The 22918-nt window shown below is 47.0% G+C and overlaps 1 protein-coding gene across 7 annotated transcripts in view; it reads left to right on the plus strand.

Moving 5' to 3' along the window:
* The window catches only part of foxp4 (forkhead box P4), a 211449-nt gene that overhangs the window by 170704 nt on the left and 17827 nt on the right, over positions 1-22918 (plus strand). For all 7 annotated transcript variants that reach the window (XM_052473433.1, XM_052473431.1, XM_052473437.1 and 4 more), the window contains exons 8-11: positions 252-350; positions 1592-1690; positions 12547-12634; positions 16928-17011. In XM_052473433.1, coding sequence (XP_052329393.1) covers positions 252-350; positions 1592-1690; positions 12547-12634; positions 16928-17011 — 370 coding nt within the window. The remainder of the gene's footprint in view (positions 1-251; positions 351-1591; positions 1691-12546; positions 12635-16927; positions 17012-22918) is intronic.

The following is a 22918-nucleotide window of genomic DNA, read 5'->3' on the forward strand; positions in this document are numbered from 1 at the left end:
GGTCATTTGATATGTGGTGTTTATTGCGTGTTGTCTGGAGTAGGGCACAGCCTACTCCTCTCCTGCTGCCAAGGTGCCAGTTGAGTGTCTGGGTGAACATTATGACATGGAGGGAAGGGGTGACTGAGAAATGTGCTGTGTGTGTCGTGTTATTATTTGTATGTGTTAGTTGCCTGTGTGTTCAGAGGAGATTGAGGGTGTTAGTGGTACATCTGTATTCACCTGTGGGCTGTTTCTATCCCGGCTTTAAGAGCAAGACTCTTTGAATGGATCTCCTCCTTCAGCAAGGCAGACCTCGGAGATGAACACCTCACGCCTTACTCCAAAGGTGGCCCGCTATCCAGTAGCCAGTGAGTCACACACACACACACACACACACACAGACCTGACATGTCCAGAATGAGGACATTCTCCCTCTGTGTGGGGGAAGTATGAGCGCTAGCTTAGCGCTAATCTCCTGTGTTATTTGGCTGGCCCATGCTAACAGGGAGGCAGAGGAGGCTGAAGGGAGGAGAAAGGAGGGGGCTAGCATGCTACAGCTAATGCATGGCTGATGTGAACGGGTGTGTGGTTTTCCAGTAGTTTGTAATGTCTGCAGTTTGAGCAGCTTCTGAACTGAGAGTAGTCAACCACAGCCAACACACACACACACACACACACACACACACACACACACACACACACACACACACACACACACACACACACACACACACACACACACACACACACACACACTGGCAGTGGTTGTGCTGTGTATCTGACCAGGGAGAGGGGAATAGGGGAGGAGAGGAAGGGAAGGGTGTGTGCTCGTCTTTGGGATGGTCCCATCTCTGAGAGGGATGGTTTGTGTTAGACAACCCTGTGATGTGGATCTGGGAGAAGCCGCCTCCACCCACACACACACACCCACGCACACACACATATGCACATTGCTGTTCCAGCCCGTCCGTCTCTGGATGGCAGTAGATTTAATGTAAATAAACTGTGAGCTCCCTGTATTAGTGTGTGAGACACGAGGCCAGGCTGGGCCAAACCACATCTGAACCACGCACACTGGCCTGGACCCGGCCCAAACCAGAAACAGCATCTCCGAGCCACACACACACAGACAGAACTGTCTCACCAAAACAGAGCCTGCGGCCACATCTCAAATCAGCCTCCGTATGAGGGATGAGCCCACCACCACTACGCACCAATCAGACAGGCCGTCTGGGTGTCTGCCCACCCACTGACTGAAGGGAGGGAGGGAGGACTAGTGCTGTGTGAGGATGAACGTTTGGAACAGAGGAACACACAGCATTCTGCTCTGAGCTTCACATTGACTACGCACTTACTGTATGATACTAAAGGAACTATGGCCTTACTGTGTAACAATGGATGTTTGCTCTGTGTGTGGGCTTTTGCTGCTCAGAGGCATCGTTTGGTGGTATTGATGCGTCAGTGTCTGCTTGCTTTATTTCAGCTGTCCTTGTCCTCATCTGAAATGAGCTCAATCATTTGCTTTCCCCAACAGTGTGTGATGTCTATACATTTGTAATATGTCCAGTTTAGATCATTCTAACCTGCTCTCTCTCCCTCCCTCTCCCAGCCACGAGGAGCATGCATGTTCCCATCCTCTCTATGGCCATGGAGAGTGTAAATGGCCTGGCTGCGAGGCGCTATGTGATGACATGGGACAGTTCATCAAGTGAGTAACACTCTGAAGCTGCATTCCCAAACTACTCTCCTCCATACAGCTACACATAATGGAAGTGGCCCCTATTGTTAAGACATTGTCACTCTTTCTAGCATGACTTTCTAGTGACTCGTGTAGGACTCGCTCTACAGTGAGTGTTGCTATATCAGTCAGCCCAGACACACGCTAACCAGCAAACTAGCTGAGTGTAAATCAGTGAAACGTTCTACAGCCTTCATTTACTCCCCTGGAGTCGATTGACGTCGGTGCATCAATCTAAGTTACATAACAAGAAAATCACCCCAACATCTGTCAGTTTAAGCTCGAGAGATATCTGTTTTTTTTTGTTGCATTGGATGTGTCTCAATCCACTGCATCCGTATGTCACACTGCTGCATCTGCTTGAACGGTGGCAGAGCCAGAGTGTTTGTCAGATTATGAGACATCCCCGAAATCTGTCTTCTCACGAAAACGTCTGTAAGAGTGCGAACGGTTTGACCTATAAACTATTTTGACCCCTCTATGGAAAGGTGAGACTCTCACAAACATGATGGTGTTCTCCGTTTTGTGTCACGGGACTCGTCTGAAGGTGACCGTTACCGGTTTAATAAAACAAATGGAAGTATACCCCCAAAAACGGTTTAAATATGTATATCTCCTAGATTTAGACTCTTCAAAACATTTTCTTATAATGTATTTTTTGACGGACCTTTTTGCCATTTCTAAATGTGTTATTCAATGTGTGTCTATGGGCTTTAATAGTAAAGGCCAAAATCTATATTTTATCAAATAATTGTTTAAATATATTTTTTGATACCTAATGGGGTCCTAACATTCTAAATCAAGTCGCTAAATGATCCGTAGTATGACCATCTTAGAACAACTCCGTACGTCAGCCTAGCACCTCCCCCAGCGTCTTATTAATAATGAATCAGTTGCTATCGGTTACATCAGGCTTCCCTGGAGGAGCAGAGTGTTTTGTTGTTGTGTGTCCATCTACATTATTCAACAGCTCTGACACTTTCTCTCTCTGTCACCCTTCTCTCATCCCTTAATCCCTCCCCTCTGTCCCTCTATCTCTGCTCCTGCTGCATGTTTCATTGGCTGCTAAATGTTTTAAGTGGTGTGTTGTGAGAGACCCTTGTGAGACGGTGCTGAGAAGGTATCAAAGAATCTGAGGCTACACCTGACAAGGGGGCTACACCTGTCCCTCCCGTCTAGCTGATTAGTGTTGTGCTCCCAGAGTTCTCTGCTCGGAAGGGTCAAGCAAATTGTTTCCACGCTTCGTTAGCAGTTGACTTAATTAGCTCATTTACAATCACATCTCTTTGTTTCCATGGCGCTAGCAAAGACATGAAACAGCAGCTCCCTCTCCATCCATCTCCCCTCCGCTGTCTCCCTCTCTTTCATTTCTTCCTTTATTAATCCCTCTTTCTTGTCTGTCTGCCAGTTTGGAGTCTTTAGAGATGGTGTGTGGAGCGGGGAGGGGGTATAGCCTGGTCTGTCTGTGTGTCTGTCTGTGTGTCTGTCTGTGTGTCTGTCTGTGTGTCTGTGTGTCTGTCTGTGTGTCTGTCTGTCTGTGTGTCTGTCTGTCTGTGTGTCTGTCTGTGTGTCTGTCTGTCTGTCTGTCTGTCTGTCTGTCTGTCTGTCTGTCTGTCTGTCTGTCTGTCTGTGTGTCTGTGTGTGTGTGTGTCTGTGTGTCTGTCTGTGTGTGTGTCTGTGTGTGTGTCTGTGTGTGTGTCTGTCTGTCTGTCTGTCTGTCTGTCTGTCTGTCTGTCTGTCTGTCTGTCTGTCTGTCTGTCTGTCTGTCTGTCTGTCTGTCTGTCTGTCTGTCTGTCTGTCTGTCTGTCTGTCTGTCTGTCTGTCTGTCTGTCTGTCTGTCTGTCTGTCTGTCTGTCTGTCTGTCTGTCTGTCTGTCTGTCTGTCTGTCTGTCTGTCTGTCTGTCTGTCTGTCTGTCTGTCTGTCTGTCTGTCTGTCTGTCTGTCTGTCTGTCTGTCTGTCTGTCTGTCTGTCTGTCTGTCTGTCTGTCTGTCTGTCTGTCTGTCTGTCTGTCTGTCTGTCTGTCTGTGTGTCTGTCTGTGTGTCTGTCTGTCTGTGTGTCTGTCTGTGTGTCTGTCTGTCTGTCTGTCTGTCTGTCTGTCTGTCTGTCTGTCTGTCTGTCTGTCTGTCTGTCTGTCTGTCTGTCTGTGTGCCTGTGTGCGTGTGTGTGTGTGCTGGTGGGAATAAGGGGTGATACATCTAAGCCTGGTGTACACAGTCAACTGTCACTATTTGTTAGAGTGATGACACAAGAGACAACATGTCACATGTACGAACAGAGTCATACACACAGGCACATCCATACACCCTGTCTGATCCACTGAGATCCTCATATCTCTACTACTGTCAGCTTCAGGACAGTCCACCTGCCGCGACCACATAACAAACCCATTATGAATCCTTTAACAGAGGCCCAGCGAACCCTTAACCAAGGCCTCACCAAAACAATGGTCTGTAAGGGAGAGAAACTGTCTTTCTAATGAGCAACTCTGAGCTGATATCACCAGGGATAGTGTGTAATAACTCGGCATGGTACACACACACACAGACAGACAGAGAAGTGTGTTGTGAGATGATGGCAGCGGACAGTCAGATCAAAGCCAGAGGCAGGCTGGGAAAATTTGGAGACGAAAGCAGCCTCAGGGCAGATGGAGGGAGAGAGAGGAACCAAACGGTGACAGATAATGCTCTCCCCTCCAGCCTTCCGTAGTCATCGCTCTGGGCAGAAGAGAAGAGATGATAGGAGACACTCTTTTATTTCCAGCTCTTTCCTTTCATCTGATCTGTGATCTCTCTCTTTCTCTCCCCCTTTTCTCTCTTCCCTTCACTCCTTCCCCCGCTATCTTCTACCCATCGCCTATTTTCTTCTCTTCTCCTATTCTATCTCTTTTTTTGTTGCATAGTAGATACATTCACTAATTTCTCCTCCCCTCCCTCCCGTCTCTCTGTCAGTACTGTCTGGTATAGTACTCTGTTGGCTGTGGTTAGTGGGGCTGAGGGTAATGTGTAATGTGGACTGAATCTCTGTCTGAGAGGGCTAAGGAGTAAACAGAGACTCATTGTCGGGAGTCTCGGAAAAAACCCTGCTACTGTTTATGACTGAGCCACAGAGACGGAGAGAGAGAGAGAGGGGGAAGAGAGAGAGGGTAGAGAGAGACGAGAGTGAGTTACAGAGAGAGAGGAGGGAGAGAGAGAAGGGAGTGGGTAGAGAGAGAAGAGAATGAGTTACAGAGAGAGCGAGAGGAGGGAGAGAGAAGAGAAGAGAGTGAGTTATAGAGAGAGGATTGAGAGAGAGAAGGGAGAGGGTAGAGAAAGACGAGAATGAGTTACAGAGAGAGAGGAGGGAGAGAGAGAAGGGAGAGGGTAGAGAGAGAAGAGAATGAGTTACAGAGAGAGCGAGAGGAGGGAGAGAGAAGAGTGAGTTATAGAGAGAGGATTGAGAGAGAGAAGGGAGAGGGTAGAGAGAGAAGAGAGTGAGTTACAGATAGTGAGGAGGGAGAGAGAAGGGAGAGGGTAGAGAGAGAAGAGAATGAGTTACAGAGAGAGCGAGAGGAGGGAGAGAGAAGAGAGTGAGTTATAGAGAGAGGATTGAGAGAGAGAAGGGAAAGGGTAGAGAGAGAAGAGAGTGAGTTACAGATAGTGAGGAGGGAGAGAGAAGGGAGAGGGTAGAGAGAGAAGAGAGTGAATTACAGAGAGAGAGAGAGGGGGAGAGAGAAGGGAGAGGGTAGAGAGAGAAGAGAGTGAGTTACAGAGAGAGAGAGAGGAGGGAATAGAGAGACGGGGAGTGGAGAAGTAGAGAGTTAGGGAGTGGAGGAATAGAGAGTTAGGGAGTGGAGGAATAGAGAGACGGGGAGTGGAGGACTAGAGAGTTAGGGAGTGGAGGAATAGAGAGAGGGGAGGGGAGGAATAGAGAGTTAGGGAGTGGAGGAATAGCGAGAGGGGGAGTGAAGGAATAGAGAGATGGGGAGTGGAGGACTAGAGAGACGGGGAGTGGAGGACTAGAGAGTTAGGGAGTGGAGGAATAGAGAGACGGGGAGTGGAGGACTAGAGAGTTAGGGAGTGGAGGAATAGAGAGAGGGGAGTGGAGGAATAGAGAGATGGGGAGTGGAGGAATAGAGAGTTAGGGAGTGGAGGACTAGAGAGTTAGGGAGTGGAGGAGAAGAGAGTTAGGGAGTGGAGGAGTAGAGAGACGGGAGTGGAGGAGTAGAGAGTTAGGGAGTGGAGGAATAGAGAGAGGGGGAGTGGAGGAGTAGAGAGTTAGGGAGTGAAGGGAGTGGAGGAGAAGAGAGTTAGGGAGTGGAGGAATAGAGAGAGGGGGAGTGGAGGAGTAGAGAGTTAGGGAGTGAAGGGAGTGGAGGAGAAGAGAGTTAGGGAGTGGAGGAATAGAGAGAGGGGGAGTAGAGGGGAAAGGGTGAGATCATGTTTTTGTTATTATTATCATTCACTTGAGCCGTCTATCTATGCTGGGATTAGCTATGCCATGACATCATTGTTATTGTTTCATTTCTTCTTCCCTTCTAATATTGCCCAACTCCCCTTTCTCTTAAACATGCACACACTGGGTCATGATTCCCTAAACGGCACACACACACACATCTCAGAGTTGTCATGAGCAGTTTGAGGGAGGGAGGGAGGGAGGGAGGGTGGGAGGGAGGGAGGGAGGGAGGGAGGGAGGGAGGGAGGAAGGAAGGAAGGGAGGGAGGGAGGGAGGGAGGGAGGGAGGGAGGGAGGGAGGGAGGGAGGGAGGGAGGGAGGGAGCGAGGGGAGGGGAGGGAGGGAGGGAGGGAGGGAGGGAGGGAGGGAAAAGATCAGAAGGTCCTGGATCCTCCCACACCAGAGGAAACAAACAGTGCCACCATTCAGACACACATTTCAGGGGGGCAGAAGTGTATTAGGAGTTAATCAGAGAGTAGACCCTCTCTCTGTTCTTCTGATAACACATGATCTATTCTCCAGGTGTTCTTCTGATACACTCTGAGGGCATGGCCCAAAGAGCAGGACACACACACAGTTAGCTTTTACACTAGAAGCAAAAAGCTTATAAGGAAATGATATACTTCTAATATTATTCTTTACATAACCTCCTCTTACTCCCTCTCTCCTCCGGTGTGTAAACTGGTTGTTTTGTTTAACACTGAGTTCAACAGTTGACTCTCATATTTAGATTTTTTTCTTTGAGGAGGAAATCTAGTTTATACTGTGAAGTGTTTGGTCCAGGCCCACTGTTGTGTTTCCATGTGTTTCCATGTGTTTCCGCGTGTGTCTGTCTGGATAAGAGTGTAAAGCCCTCTGGTCTCTTGAAAAGCTCTAAACAGGAAAATAAACAAATATCTGCAGTCACATAAATGTGAATATTTATTTAGCTGAAGTCACCATTGGCCGGAATCACACAAACTGGAGCTGCAAGCATTCACACTCACTCACAACAATCTCCCAACTGTCTTTTGGGAATGACACACACAGACACACACACACACACACACACACACACACACACACACACACACACACACACACACACACACACACACACACACACACACACACACACACACACACACACACACACACACACACACACACACACACACACACACACACACACACACACACACACACACACACACACACACACACACACACACACACACACACACACACACACACACACACACACACACACACACACACACACACACACACACACACACACACAGGTGTGTTAATATGTATTATTTTGTTTGTCATGTAGGTTATAACCCAGTTGTATTCCTCTCCCTCTATCTCTTCTCCTTCCTCTATCTCTTCTCCTTCCTCTATCTCTTCTCCTTCCTCTATCTCTTCTCCTTCCTCTATCTCTTCTCCTTCCTCTATCTCTGCCTCTTCCTCTATCTCTATTCCTTCCTCTATCTCTACCCATTCCTCTATCTCTGCCTCTTCCTGTATCTCTACCCCTTCCTCTATCTCTACCCCTTCCTCTATCTCTACCCCTTCCTCTATCTCTACCCCTTCCTCTATCTCTACCCCTTCCTCTATCTCTACCCCTTCCTCTACCTCTACCCCTTCCTCTATCTCTACCCCTTCCTCTATCTCTACCCCTTCCTCTACCTCTACCCCTTCCTCTATCTCTACCCCTTCCTCTATCTCTGCCTCTTCCTCTATCTCTACCCCTTCCTCTATCTCTACCCCTTCCTCTATCTCTACCCCTTCCTCTATCTCTACCCCTTCCTCTATCTCTGCCTCTTCCTCTATCTCTACCCCTTCCTCTATCTCTACCCCTTCCTCTATCTCTACCCCTTCCTCTATCTCTACCCATTCCTCTATCTCTGCCTCTTCCTGTATCTCTACCCATCCCTCTCCCTACCCCTTCCTCTATCTCTACCCATTCCTCTATCTCTACCCCTCCCTCTATCTCTACCCCTTCCTCTACCTCTACCCCTTCCTCTATCTCTACCCCTTCCTCTATCTCTACCCCTTCCTCTATCTCTACCCCTTCCTCTATCTCTACCCCTTCCTCTATCTCTGCCTCTTCCTCTATCTCTACCCCTTCCTCTACCTCTACCCCTTCCTCTACCTCTACCCTTTCCTCTATCTCTACCCCTTCCTCTATCTCTACCCCTTCCTTTATCTCTACCCATCCCTCTCCCTACCCCTTCCTCTATCTCTACCCATTCCTCTATCTCTACCCCTTCCTCTATCTCTACCCCTTCCTCTATCTCTACCCCTTCCTCTATCTCTACCCCTTCCTCTATCTCTACCCATTCCTCTATCTCTGCCTCTTCCTATATCTCTACCCCTTCCTCTATTTCTACCCCTTCCTCTATCTCTACCCCTTCCTCTATCTCTACCCCTCCCTCTATCTCTACCCCTTCCTCTATCTCTACCCCTTCCTCTATCTCTACCCCTTCCTCTATCTCTACCCCTTCCTCTATCTCTGCCTCTTCCTCTATCTCTACCCATTCCTCTATCTCTACCCCTTCCTCTATCTCTACCCCTTCCTCTATCTCTACCCCTTCCTCTATCTCTACCCCTTCCTCTATCTCTACCCCTTCCTCTATCTCTACCCCTTCCTCTACCTCTACCCCTTCCTCTATCTCTACCCCTTCCTCTATCTCTACCCCTTCCTCTACCTCTACCCCTTCCTCTATCTCTACCCCTTCCTCTATCTCTGCCTCTTCCTCTATCTCTACCCCTTCCTCTATCTCTACCCCTTCCTCTATCTCTACCCCTTCCTCTATCTCTACCCCTTCCTCTATCTCTACCCCTTCCTCTATCTCTGCCTCTTCCTCTATCTCTACCCCTTCCTCTATCTCTACCCCTTCCTCTATCTCTACCCATCCCTCTATCTCTACCCCTCCCTCTCCCTACCCCTTCCTCTATCTCTACCCCTTCCTCTATCTCTACCCCTCCCTCTATCTCTACCCCTTCCTCTACCTCTACCCCTTCCTCTATCTCTACCCCTTCCTCTATCTCTACCCCTTCCTCTATCTCTACCCCTTCCTCTATCTCTACCCCTTCCTCTATCTCTGCCCCTTCCTCTATCTCTACCCCTTCCTCTATCTCTACCCCTTCCTCTACCTCTACCCTTTCCTCTATCTCTACCCCTTCCTCTATCTCTACCCCTTCCTCTATCTCTACCCCTTCCTCCATCTCTACCCCTTCCTCCATCTCTACCCCTTCCTCTATCTCTACCCCTTCCTCTATCTCTACCCCTTCCTCTATCTCTACCCCTTCCTCTATCTCTACCCCTTCCTCTACCTCTACCCCTTCCTCTATCTCTACCCCTTCCTCTATCTCTACCCCTTCCTCTATCTCTACCCCTTCCTCTATCTCTACCCCTTCCTCTATCTCTGCCTCTTCCTCTATCTCTACCCCTTCCTCTATCTCTACCCCTTCCTCTATCTCTACCCCTTCCTCTATCTCTACCCCTTCCTCTATCTCTACCCCTTCCTCTATCTCTACCCCTTCCTCTATCTCTACCCATTCCTCTATCTCTGCCTCTTCCTATATCTCTACCCCTTCCTCTATTTCTACCCCTTCCTCTATCTCTACCCCTTCCTCTATCTCTACCCATCCCTCTATCTCTACCCCTTCCTCTATCTCTACCCCTTCCTCTATCTCTACCCCTTCCTCTATCTCTACCCCTTCCTCTATCTCTGCCTCTTCCTCTATCTCTACCCATCCCTCTATCTCTACCCCTTCCTCTATCTCTACCCATCCCTCTATCTCTACCCATCCCTCTATCTCTACCCATCCCTCTATCTCTACCCCTTCCTCTATCTCTACCCCTTCCTCTATCTCTACCCCTTCCTCTATCTCTACCCCTTCCTCTATCTCTACCCCTTCCTCTATCTCTGCCTCTTCCTCTATCTCTACCCCTTCCTCTATCTCTACCCCTTCCTCTATCTCTACCCATTCCTCTATCTCTACCCATCCCTCTATCTCTACCCATCCCTCTATCTCTACCCATTCCTCTATCTCTGCCTCTTCCTCTATCTCTACCCCTTCCTCTATCTCTACCCCTTCCTCTATCTCTACCCATCCCTCTATCTCTACCCCTTCCTCTATCTCTACCCCTTCCTCTATCTCTACCCCTTCCTCTAACTCTACCCCTTCCTCTATCTCTACCCATTCCTCTATCTCTACCCCTTCCTCTATCTCTACCCCTTCCTCTATCTCTGCCTCTTCCTCTATCTCTACCCATCCCTCTATCTCTACCCCTTCCTCTATCTCTACCCATCCCTCTATCTCTACCCCTTCCTCTACCTCTACCTCTTCCTCTATCTCTACCCCTTCCTCTATCTCTACCCATCCCTCTATCTCTACCCCTTCCTCTATCTCTACCCCTTCCTCTATCTCTACCCATCCCTCTATCTCTACCCCTTCCTCTATCTCTACCCCTTCCTCTATCTCTACCCATTCCTCTATCTCTACCCATTCCTCTATCTCTACCCATCCCTCTATCTCTACCCATCCTCTCTATCTCTATCTCCCCTTCCTCTATCTCTACCCCTTCCTCTAACTCTACCCCTTCCTCTATCTCTACCCATTCCTCTATCTCTACCCCTTCCTCTATCTCTACCCCTTCCTCTATCTCTGCCTCTTCCTCTATCTCTACCCATCCTCTATCTCTACCCCTTCCTCTATCTCTACCCATCCCTCTATCTCTACCCCTTCCTCTACCTCTACCTCTTCCTCTATCTCTACCCCTTCCTCTATCTCTATCCATCCTTCTATCTCTACCCCTTCCTCTATCTCTACCCCTTCCTCTATCTCTACCCCTTCCTCTATCTCTACCCCTTCCTCTATCTCTATCCATCCCTCTATCTCTACCCCTTCCTCTATCTCTACCCCTTCCTCTATCTCTACCCATTCCTCTATCTCTACCCATTCCTCTATCTCTACCCATCCCTCTATCTCTACCCATCCCTCTATCTCTACCCCTTCCTCTATCTCTACCCCTTCCTCTAACTCTACCCCTTCCTCTATCTCTACCCATTCCTCTATCTCTACCCCTTCCTCTATCTCTACCCCTTCCTCTATCTCTGCCTCTTCCTCTATCTCTACCCATCCCTCTATCTCTACCCCTTCCTCTATCTCTACCCATCCCTCTATCTCTACCCCTTCCTCTACCTCTTCCTCTATCTCTACCCCTTCCTCTATCTCTATCCATCCTTCTATCTCTACCCCTTCCTCTATCTCTACCCCTTCCTCTATCTCTACCCCTTCCTCTATCTCTATCCATCCCTCTATCTCTACCCCTTCCTCTATCTCTACCCCTTCCTCTATCTCTACCCCTTCCTCTATCTCTACCCATTCCTCTATCTCTACCCCTTCCTCTATCTCTACCCCTTCCTCTATCTCTATCCATCCCTCTATCTCTACCCCTTCCTCTATCTCTACCCCTTCCTCTATCTCTACCCCTTCCTCTATCTCTATCCATCCCTCTATCTCTACCCCTTCCTCTATCTCTACCCCTTCCTCTATCTCTACCCCTTCCTCTATCTCTACCCATTCCCTCTATCTCTACCCATTCCTCTATCTCTACCCCTTCCTCTATCTCTACCCCCTTCCTCTGCCTCTTCCTCTATCTCTACCCATCCCTCTATCTCTACCCCCATCCCTCTATCTCTACCCCTTCCTCTACCTCTACCTCTTCCTCTATCTCTACCCCTTCCTCTATCTCTATCCATCCTTCTATCTCTACCCTTCCTCTATCTCTACCCCTTCCTCTATCTCTACCCCTTCCTCTATCTCTACCCCTTCCTCTATCTCTATCCATCCCTCTATCTCTACCCCTTCCTCTATCTCTACCCCTTCCTCTATCTCTACCCATTCCTCTATCTCTACCCATTCCTCTATCTCTACCCATCCCTCTATCTCTACCCATCCCTCTATCTCTACCCCTTCCTCTATCTCTACCCCTTCCTCTAACTCTACCCCTTCCTCTATCTCTACCCATTCCTCTATCTCTACCCCTTCCTCTATCTCTACCCATCCTCTATCTCTGCCTCTTCCTCTATCTCTACCCATCCCTCTAACTCTACCCCTTCCTCTATCTCTACCCATCCCTCTATCTCTACCCCTTCCTCTATCTCTACCTCTTCCTCTATCTCTACCCCTTCCTCTATCTCTACCCCTTCCTCTATCTCTACCCCTTCCTCTATCTCTATCCATCCCTCTATCTCTACCCCTTCCTCTATCTCTACCCCTTCCTCTATCTCTACCCATTCCTCTATCTCTACCCATTCCTCTATCTCTACCCATCCCTCTATCTCTACCCATCCCTCTATCTCTACCCCTTCCTCTATCTTTCCTCCTTTCTCAGGCATCTGAACAATGAACATGCTCTGGATGACCGCAGTACAGCCCAGTGCAGGGTACAGATGCAGGTGGTCCAACAGCTGGAGATACAGGTGGGACACACACACACACACACACAGTCATTCTCTGTGTCTGTACTTGTCTGAGCCAGGCTGGGGGTTTAGTGAAAGCACTGGAGCTTGTAATTTAAAGAGGAAAGCTGGCATCATAGGCTCCAATTATAAGCCTCCCAGTCCAGTCCATTCCAGTCCCTTTCTACTGGGTGGAAGGAGGGAAGGAGGAGGAAGAGGGGTGGACATCAAAACACAAACACCCCACAAAAACCCCCAAACAGCATAGTTGCGAACCCAGGGTGTTGGAGCTGGAGTTCGGGTTAGCTGTGGCCCTGGTCCCCTTGGTACACGGCATTGAGCCCCAAGCCTGAAGCCACTGATGGGCAACACAAAGTGACAGAGAGACAGGCAGTGTCACATCTCATCACGCCTTCCGTCCTCTCCCCTTTCCCTGCCGTGTCACCTACCCCACTACTGCCCTGTTATAGTACCTACATACACACATAAACTCACACACACACATCTTACACACATTCACTCAATGCTGCCATACTACAACACATACAGCCAGTGCTAGACATCTCAGTCAGCGTGCCAACACACCACAGCCAGTGATAGACATCTCAGTCAGTGTGTCAACACACCACAGCCAGTGCTAGACATCTCAGTCAGTGTGTCAACACACCACAGCCAGTGCTAGACATCTCAGTCAGCGTGTCAACACACCACAGCCAGTGCTAGACATCTCAGTCAGCGTGTCAACACACCACAGCCAGTGCTAGACATCTCAGTCAGCGTGTCAACACACCACAGCCAGTGCTAGACATCTCAGTCAGCGTGTCAACACACCACAGCCAGTGCTAGACATCTCAGTCAGCGTGCCAACACACCACAGCCAGTGATAGACATCTCAGTCAGTGTGTCAACACACCACAGCCAGGGGCTAGCTAGTGAACAGGAGGGTGTGTGAGAGACATCTCAGTCAGTGTGTCAACACACCACAGCCAGGGGCTAGCTAGTGAACAGGAGGGTGTGTGAGAGACATCTCAGTCAGTGTGTCAACACACCACAGCCAGGGGCTAGCTAGTGAACAGGAGGGTGTGTGAGAGACATCTCAGTCAGTGTGTCAACACACCACAGCCAGGGGCTAGCTAATGAACAGGAGGGTGTGTGAGAGACATCTCAGTCAGTGTGTCAACACACCACAGCCAGTGAGAGACATCTCAGTCAGTGTGTCAACACACCACAGCCAGGGGCTAGCTAATGAACAGGAGGGTGTGTGAGAGACATCTCAGTCAGTGTGTCAACACACCACAGCCAGGGGCTAGCTAGTGAACAGGAGGGTGTGTGAGAGACATCTCAGTCAGTGTGTCAACACACCACAGCCAGTGAGAGACATCTCAGTCAGTGTGTTAACACACATTTACATTACATTTAAGTCATTTAGCAGACGCTCTTATCCAGAGCGACTTACAAATTGGTGCATACACCTTATGACAACCAGTGGAACAGCCACTTGCATCTAAATCAGGGGGGGGAGAAGGATTACCTACCCTTACTTACCCTATCCTAGGTATTCCTTGAAGAGGTGGGGTTTCAGGTGTGACCGGAAGGTGGTGATTGACTCCGCTGTCCTGGCGTCGTGAGGGAGTTTGTTCCACCATTGGGGGCCAGAGCAGCGAACAGTTTTGACTGGGCTAGCTAATGAACAGGAGGGTGTGTGAGAGACATCTCAGTCAGTGTGTCAACACACCACAGCCAGGGGCTAGCTAGTGAACAGGAGGGTGTGTGAGAGACATCTCAGTCAGTGTGTCAACACACCACAGCCAGGGGCTAGCTAGTGAACAGGAGGGTGTGTGAGAGACATCTCAGTCAGTGTGTCAACACACCACAGCTAGGGGCTAGCTAGTGACAGGAGGGTGTGTAAGAGACATCTCAGTCAATGTGTCAACACACCACAGCCAGGGGCTAGCTAATGAACAGGAGGGTGTGTGAGAGACATCTCAGTCAGTGTGTCAACACACCACAGCCAGGGGCTAGCTAGTGAACAGGAGGGTGTGTGAGAGACATCTCAGTCAGTGTGTCAACACACCACAGCCAGGGGCTAGCTAGTGAACAGGAGGGTGTGTGAGAGACATCTCAGTCAGTGTGTCAACACACCACAGCCAGGGGCTAGCTAGTGACAGGAGGGTGTGTAAGAGACATCTCAGTCAGTGTGTCAACACACCACAGCCAGGGGCTAGCTAGTGAACAGGAGGGTGTGTGAGAGACATCTCAGTCAGTGTGTCAACACACCACAGCCAGGGGCTAGCTAGTGAACAGGAGGGTGTGTGAGAGACATCTCAGTCAGTGTGTCAACACACCACAGCCAGGGGCTAGCTAATGAACAGGAGGGTGTGTAAGAGACATCTCAGTCAGTGTGTCAACACACCACAGCCAGGGGCTAGCTAATGAACAGGGGGTGTGTGAGAGACATCTCAGTTAGTGTGTCAACACACCACAGCCAGGGGCTAGCTAGTGAACAGGAGGGTGTGTGAGAGACATCTCAGTCAGTCAGTGTGTCAACACACCACAGCCAGGGGCTAGCTAATGAACAGGAGGGTGTGTGAGAGACATCTCAGTCAGTGTGTCACACACCACAGCCAGTGCTAGACATCTCAGTCAGTGTGTTAACACACCGCAGCCTGGGCTAGCTAATGAACAGGAGGGTGTGTGAGAGACATCTCAGTCAGTGTGTCAACACACCACAGCCAGGGGCTAGCTAATGAACAGGATGGTGTGTGAGAGACATCTCAGTCAATGTGTCAACACACCACAGCCAGGGGCTAGCTAATGAACAGGAGGGTGTGTGAGAGACATCTCAGTCAGTGTGTTAACACACCACAGCCAGGGGCTAGCTAATGAACAGGAGGGTGTGTGAGAGACATCTCAGTCAGTGTGTCAACACACCACAGCCAGGGGCTAGCTAGTGACAGGAGGGTGTGTGAGAGACATCTCAGTCAGTGTGTCAACACACCACAGCCAGGGGCTAGCTAATGAACAGGAGGGTGTGTGAGAGACATCTCAGTCAGTGTGTTAACACACCACAGCCAGGGGCTAGCTAGTGACAGGAGGGTGTGTAAGAGACATCTCAGTCAGTGTGTCAACACACCACAGCCAGGGGCTAGCTAGTGAACAGGAGGGTGTGTAAGAGACATCTCAGTCAGTGTGTCAACACACCACAGCCAGGGGCTAGCTAATGAACAGGAGGGTGTGTAAGAGACATCTCAGTTAGTGTGTCAACACACCACAGCCAGGGGCTAGCTAATGAACAGGAGGGTGTGTAAGAGACATCTCAGTCAGCGTGCCAACACACACATCAAGTGCTTGTGCTAGCTTCTCCAGGCCTATGTCTCTCACACACCCTCCTGTTCACTAGCTAGCCCCTGGCTGTGGTGTGTTGACACACTGACTGAGATGTCTCTCACACACCCTCCTGTTCACTAGCTAGCCCCTGGCTGCGGTGTGTTGACACACTGACTGAGATGTCTCTCAGTAGAGATGCAGGAGGCGTTTCCACAGGCTATAGCACAGTAGCACCCACTAAACTGCAGTTAGCAATGGCAAACAGGGACGAGTGTCTGCAGGCTAGTGTGTCTGTGTCTGTGAGGGTGTGTGTAATGTGTGAAAATGTTAGTGTGTGTGTGTGTGTGTGTGTGTGTGTGTGTGTGTGTGTGTGTGTGTGTGTGTGTGTGTGTGTGTGTGTGTGTGTGTGTGTGTGTGTGTGTGTGTGTGTGTGTGTGTGTGTGTGTGTGTGTGTGTGTGTGTGTGTGTGTGTGTGTGTGTGTAGAGAGGGTTGCCATCTCTCTCTGTGCCTGGGGAGACTGGTGCTGTAAGACAGTGACAACAGCCCTGAGAGACACACACACACACCACCACATGCTAAATCATAGACTAAGGGGATGTCTCTTTCTCTAACACAAACACCCATTACTTCACACTCTTCCCTAAATATCTGTGTTTTACTGCTTTAATGGGAGGCTGATGTTGCATTGACGCTGATGTGGCTTGACTGGATATTATCAAGTCCACAGTGTGAGAATAAACCTGCAGTCTATAAACAACAAGACAAACCCAGGTTGGTGTGACTGGAGCTTGATTATTTTCCTTACTACCGTGCTCTCGTCTATGACAATAGTAATTATTGACTCAAAAAGGACAGTTTTGCTGACGTGTGTGTGTGTGTGTGTGTGTGTGTGTGTGTGTGTGTGTGTGTGTGTGTGTGTGTGTGTGTGTGTGTGTGTGTGTGTGTGTGTGTGTGTGTGTGTGTGTGTGTGTGTGTGTGTTTCTCAGCTGGCCAAGGAGAGTGAGCGGCTGCAGGCCATGATGACCCACCTGCACATGCGCCCATCGGAGCCAAAGCCTTTCAACCAACCTGTGAGTACCTGACCTCTCACCCCTGACCCCTTACCCTTCACCGTGTTGTAGCAGGTGTTTGGTGTTTGCATCCTCTGTTGATCAGTGGGGCTTACACTTGGCCTTTATTCACTTTAGTGTTATGTATAGCGTTCATTATTAGTATGTAAATATGCATAAGGGGTGTTCTACATGAGCACAGGTCCCTGTAATAAACTATTCGATAATGGAGTAATAATCTGATTATAAGAATTCCGTAACCTCTGATCACAATACCAACATAAATCACAAAACCACACAAGCTTTATCCAAATAAATGATTGAAATGTGGGTGAATCTTTTAATGTGTGTGAGCCATCCATCATCCTGCCCTGTTGAGAAAGTGTTCATTTCTATCATAATGACTCAAATATTTGTCAAAGACTATAACTGACTAAATAGACCCAGAAAAAACTATTAACTAAACTAAATATATTTTCATTTCAGTTGACTAAATCGACGAGGGGTGACTAAATTATCCCTGTGTCTAAAATCTGTGTCCTAAGTGGACTGGAAGAGAGTTTTTGGAGAAATTTAGAGTTTTTCAGTGATAAGCACAATTAATATTAGCAGCACAGATGTGCAGTGCAGTTCTGTTCAGCAGTGGGAAGGACCTATATTCTTGCTGGTGAGCTGTGGGGGAGCAAGTGATGAGTGTGGGCAGTTCGGCTCCACTCCGCCTCTGATGATACACATCCTCTGATGGTACACATCCTCTGATGATACACATCCTCTGATGATACACATCCTCTGATGATACACATCCTCTGATGATACACATCCTCTGATGATACACATCCTCTGATGATACACATCCTCTGATGATACACATCCTCTGATGATACACATCCTCTGATGGTACACATCCTCTGATGATACACATCCTCTGATGATACACATCCTCTGATGATACACATCCTCTGATGATACACATCCTCTGATGATACACATCCTCTGATGATACACATCCTCTGATGGTACACATCCTCTGATGATACACATCCTCTGATGATACACATCCTCTGATGATACACATCCTCTGACGATACACATCCTCTGATGATACACATCCTCTGACGATACACATCCTCTGATGATACACATCCTCTGATGATACACATCCTCTGATGATACACATCCTCTGATGATACACATCCTCTGGTGATACACATCCTCTGATGGTACACATCCTCTGATGATACACATCCTCTGATGATACACATCCTCTGATGATACACATCCTCTGATGATACACATCCTCTGATGATACACATCCTCTGATGATACACATCCTCTGATGATACACATCCTCTGATGATACACATCCTCTGATGATACACATCCTCTGATGATACACATCCTCTGATGATACACATCCTCTGATGATACACATCCTCTGAGGTACACATCCTCTGATGATACACATCCTCTGATGATACACATCCTCTGATGATACACATCCTCTGAGGTACACATCCTCTGATGATACACATCCTCTGATGGCACACATCCTCTGATGATACACATCCTCTGATGATACACATCCTCTGATGGCACACATCCTCTGATGATACACATCCTCTGATGATACACATCCTCTGATGGTACACATCCTCTGATGGTACACATCCTCTGATGATACACATCCTCTGATGATACACATCCTCTGATGATACACATCCTCTGATGGTACACATCCTCTGATGATACACATCCTCTGATGATACACATCCTCTGATGATACACATCCTCTGATGATACACATCCTCTGGTAATACACATCCTCTGGTGATACACATCCTCTGGTGATACACATCCTCTGATACACATCCTCTGGTAATACACATCCTCTGATGATACACATCCTCTGGTGATACACATCCTCTGATGATACACATCCTCTGATGATACACATCCTCTGATGATACACATCCTCTGATGATACACATCCTCTGATGATACACATCCTCTGATGATACACATCCTCTGGTGATACACATCCTCTGGTGATACACATCCTCTGATGATACACATCCTCTGGTAATACACATCCTCTGATGATACACATCCTCTGGTGATACACATCCTCTGATGATACACATCCTCTGGTGATACACATCCTCTGATGATACACATCCTCTGATGATACACATCCTCTGATGATACACATCCTCTGATGATACACATCCTCTGATGATACACATCCTCTGATGATACACATCCTCTGATGATACACATTCTCTGATGATACACATCCTCTGATACACATCCTCTGATTATACACATCCTCTGATGATACACATCCTCTGATAATACACATCCTCTGATAGTACACATCCTCTGATGATACACATCCTCTGATGATACACATTCTCTGATGATACACATCCTCTGATAATACACATCCTCTGATGATACACATCCTCTGGTGAACACATCCTCTGATGATACACATCCTCTGATGGTACACATCCTCTGATGATACACATCCTCTGATGATACACGTCCTCTGATTATACACATCCTCTGATAATACACATCCTCTGATGATACACATCCTCTGATAATACACATCCTCTGATAGTACACATCCTCTGATAATACACATCCTCTGATGATACACATCCTCTGATAATACACATCCTCTGATGGTACACATCCTCTGATGATACACATCCTCTGATGATACACATCCTCTGATGATACACATCCTCTGATGGTACACATCCTCTGATGGTACACATCCTCTGATGATACACATCCTCTGATGATACACGTCCTCTGATTATACACATCCTCTGATAATACACATCCTCTGATGATACACATCCTCTGATAATACACATCCTCTGATAGTACACATCCTCTGATGATACACATCCTCTGATGATACACATCCTCTGATGATACACATTCTCTGATGATACACATCCTCTGATAATACACATCCTCTGATGATACACATCCTCTGATGGTACACATCCTCTGATGATACACATCCTCTGATGATACACATCCTCTGATGATACACATCCTCTGATGATACACATCCTCTGATGATACACATCCTCTGATGATACACATCCTCTGGTGAACACATCCTCTGATGATACACATCCTCTGATGATACACATCCTCTGATACACATCCTCTGATAGTACACATCCTCTGATGATACACATCCTCTGATGATACACATCCTCTGATGATACACATCCTCTGATGATACACATCCTCTGATGATACACATCCTCTGATAGTACACATCCTCTGATGATACACATCCTCTGATGGTACACATCCTCTGATGATACACATCCTCTGGTGAACACATCCTCTGATGATACACATCCTCTGATGATACACATCCTCTGATGAACACATCCTCTGATGATACACATCCTCTGATGATACACATCCTCTTATGATACACATCCTCTGATGATACACATCCTCTGGTGAACACATCCTCTGATGATACACATCCTCTGATGATACACATCCTCTGATGGCACACATCCTCTGATACACATCCTCTGGTGATACACATCCTCTGATGATACACATCCTCTGGTAATACACATCCTCTGATGATACACATCCTCTGGTGAACACATCCTCTGATGATACACATCCTCTGATGATACACATCCTCTGATGATACACATCCTCTGGTAATACACATCCTCTGATGATACACATCCTCTGATGATACACATTCTCTGATGATACACATCCTCTGATAATACACATCCTCTGATGATACACATCCTCTGATGGTACACGTCCTCTGATGATACACATCCTCTGATGGTACACGTCCTCTGATGGTACACATCCTCTGATGGTACACATCCTCTGATGATACACATCCTCTGATGATACACATCCTCTGATGATACACATCCTCTGATGAACACATCCTCTGATGATACACATCCTCTGGTGATACACATCCTCTGATGATACACATCCTCTGATGATACACATCCTCTGATGATACACATCCTCTGATGATACACATCCTCTGATAGTACACATCCTCTGATGATACACATCCTCTGATGATACACATCCTCTGGTGAACACATCCTCTGATGATACACATCCTCTGATGATACACATTCTCTGATGATACACATCCTCTGATAGTACACATCCTCTGATGATACACATCCTCTGATGATACACATCCTCTGATGATACACATCCTCTGATGATACACATCCTCTGATGATACACATCCTCTGGTGAACACATCCTCTGATGATACACATCCTCTGATGATACACATCCTCTGATGATACACATCCTCTGGTGAACACATCCTCTGATGATACACATCCTCTGATGATACACATCCTCTGATGATACACATCCTCTGATGATACACATCCTCTGATGATACACATCCTCTGATGATACACATCCTCTGATGATACACATCCTCTGATGATACACATCCTCTGATGATACACATCCTCTGATGATACACATCCTCTGATGATACACATCCTCTGATGATACACATCCTCTGATGATACACATCCTCTGATGATACACATCCTCTGATGATACACATCCTCTGATGAACACATCCTCTGATGATTCACATCCTCTGATGATACACATCCTCTGATGATATACATCCTCTGATGATACACATCCTCTGATGATACACATCCTCTTATGATACACATCCTCTGATGATACACATCCTCTGATGATATACATCCTCTGATGATACACATCCTCTGATGATACACATCCTCTGATGATACACATCCTCTGATGGCACACATCCTCTGATGATACACATCCTCTGATGATACACATCCTCTGATGATACACATCCTCTGATGATACACATCCTCTGGTGAACACATCCTCTGATGATACACATCCTCTGATGATACACATCCTCTTATGATACACATCCTCTGATGATACACATCCTCTGGTGAACACATCCTCTGATGGTACACATCCTCTGATGATACACATCCTCTGGTGATACACATCCTCTGGTGATACACATCCTCTGATGATACACATCCTCTGATGATACACATTGCATAGGCAACTCTCTAGCTTCCATGTAGCTAACCAGTCACCACCAGCCTCCTAGTTAGTTACCCTTTGCCTGGTTAAGAAACACAAGCTACTTTATGAAATGTAAAACAATAGCACCATTGAGTTTAATGGTAAAACAACAGTCGAGCAATGTTTTTCTCTCCCTTGAGTAGGCTATAGAAAAGTAGGCTTGTAGTCTCACTTAACCCTCCCACTTTTCCAACTGCATTTCATATCCATGTTCTGTGTAGCCAACGTAGCCAAGTCTCTTTTCCTCAGAGAAAACAGATTGATTCTAGCCCTTAGGCCACCGTTCAAAAGACATGACCCATAATGTCGTCGCTATGTTTTTTTCTTTCTATCATGCATTAGCTGGACACATTTTACATTTATAAAACACATTTATAAAACACATTCATAAAACACATTTATAAAACACATTTATAAAACACATTTATAAAACACATTTATAAAACACATTCATAAAACACATTCATAAAACACATTTATAAAACACATTCATAAAACACATTTATAAAACACATTTATAAAACACTATTATAAAACATATTCTTAAAACATATTCATAAAACATATTCATAAAACACATTTATAAAACACATTTATAAAACACATTCAGAAAACACATTTATAAAACACATTCAGAAAACACATTTATAAAACACATTTATAAAGCACATTCATAAAACACATTTATAAAACACATTCAGAAAACACATTTATAAAACACATTCATAAAACACATTTATAAAAACATTCATAAAACACATTCATAAAACACATTTATAAAACACA

Source organism: Oncorhynchus keta, chromosome 21 (assembly GCF_023373465.1).
Source record: "Oncorhynchus keta strain PuntledgeMale-10-30-2019 chromosome 21, Oket_V2, whole genome shotgun sequence".
NCBI classification, from domain to species: domain Eukaryota; kingdom Metazoa; phylum Chordata; class Actinopteri; order Salmoniformes; family Salmonidae; genus Oncorhynchus; species Oncorhynchus keta.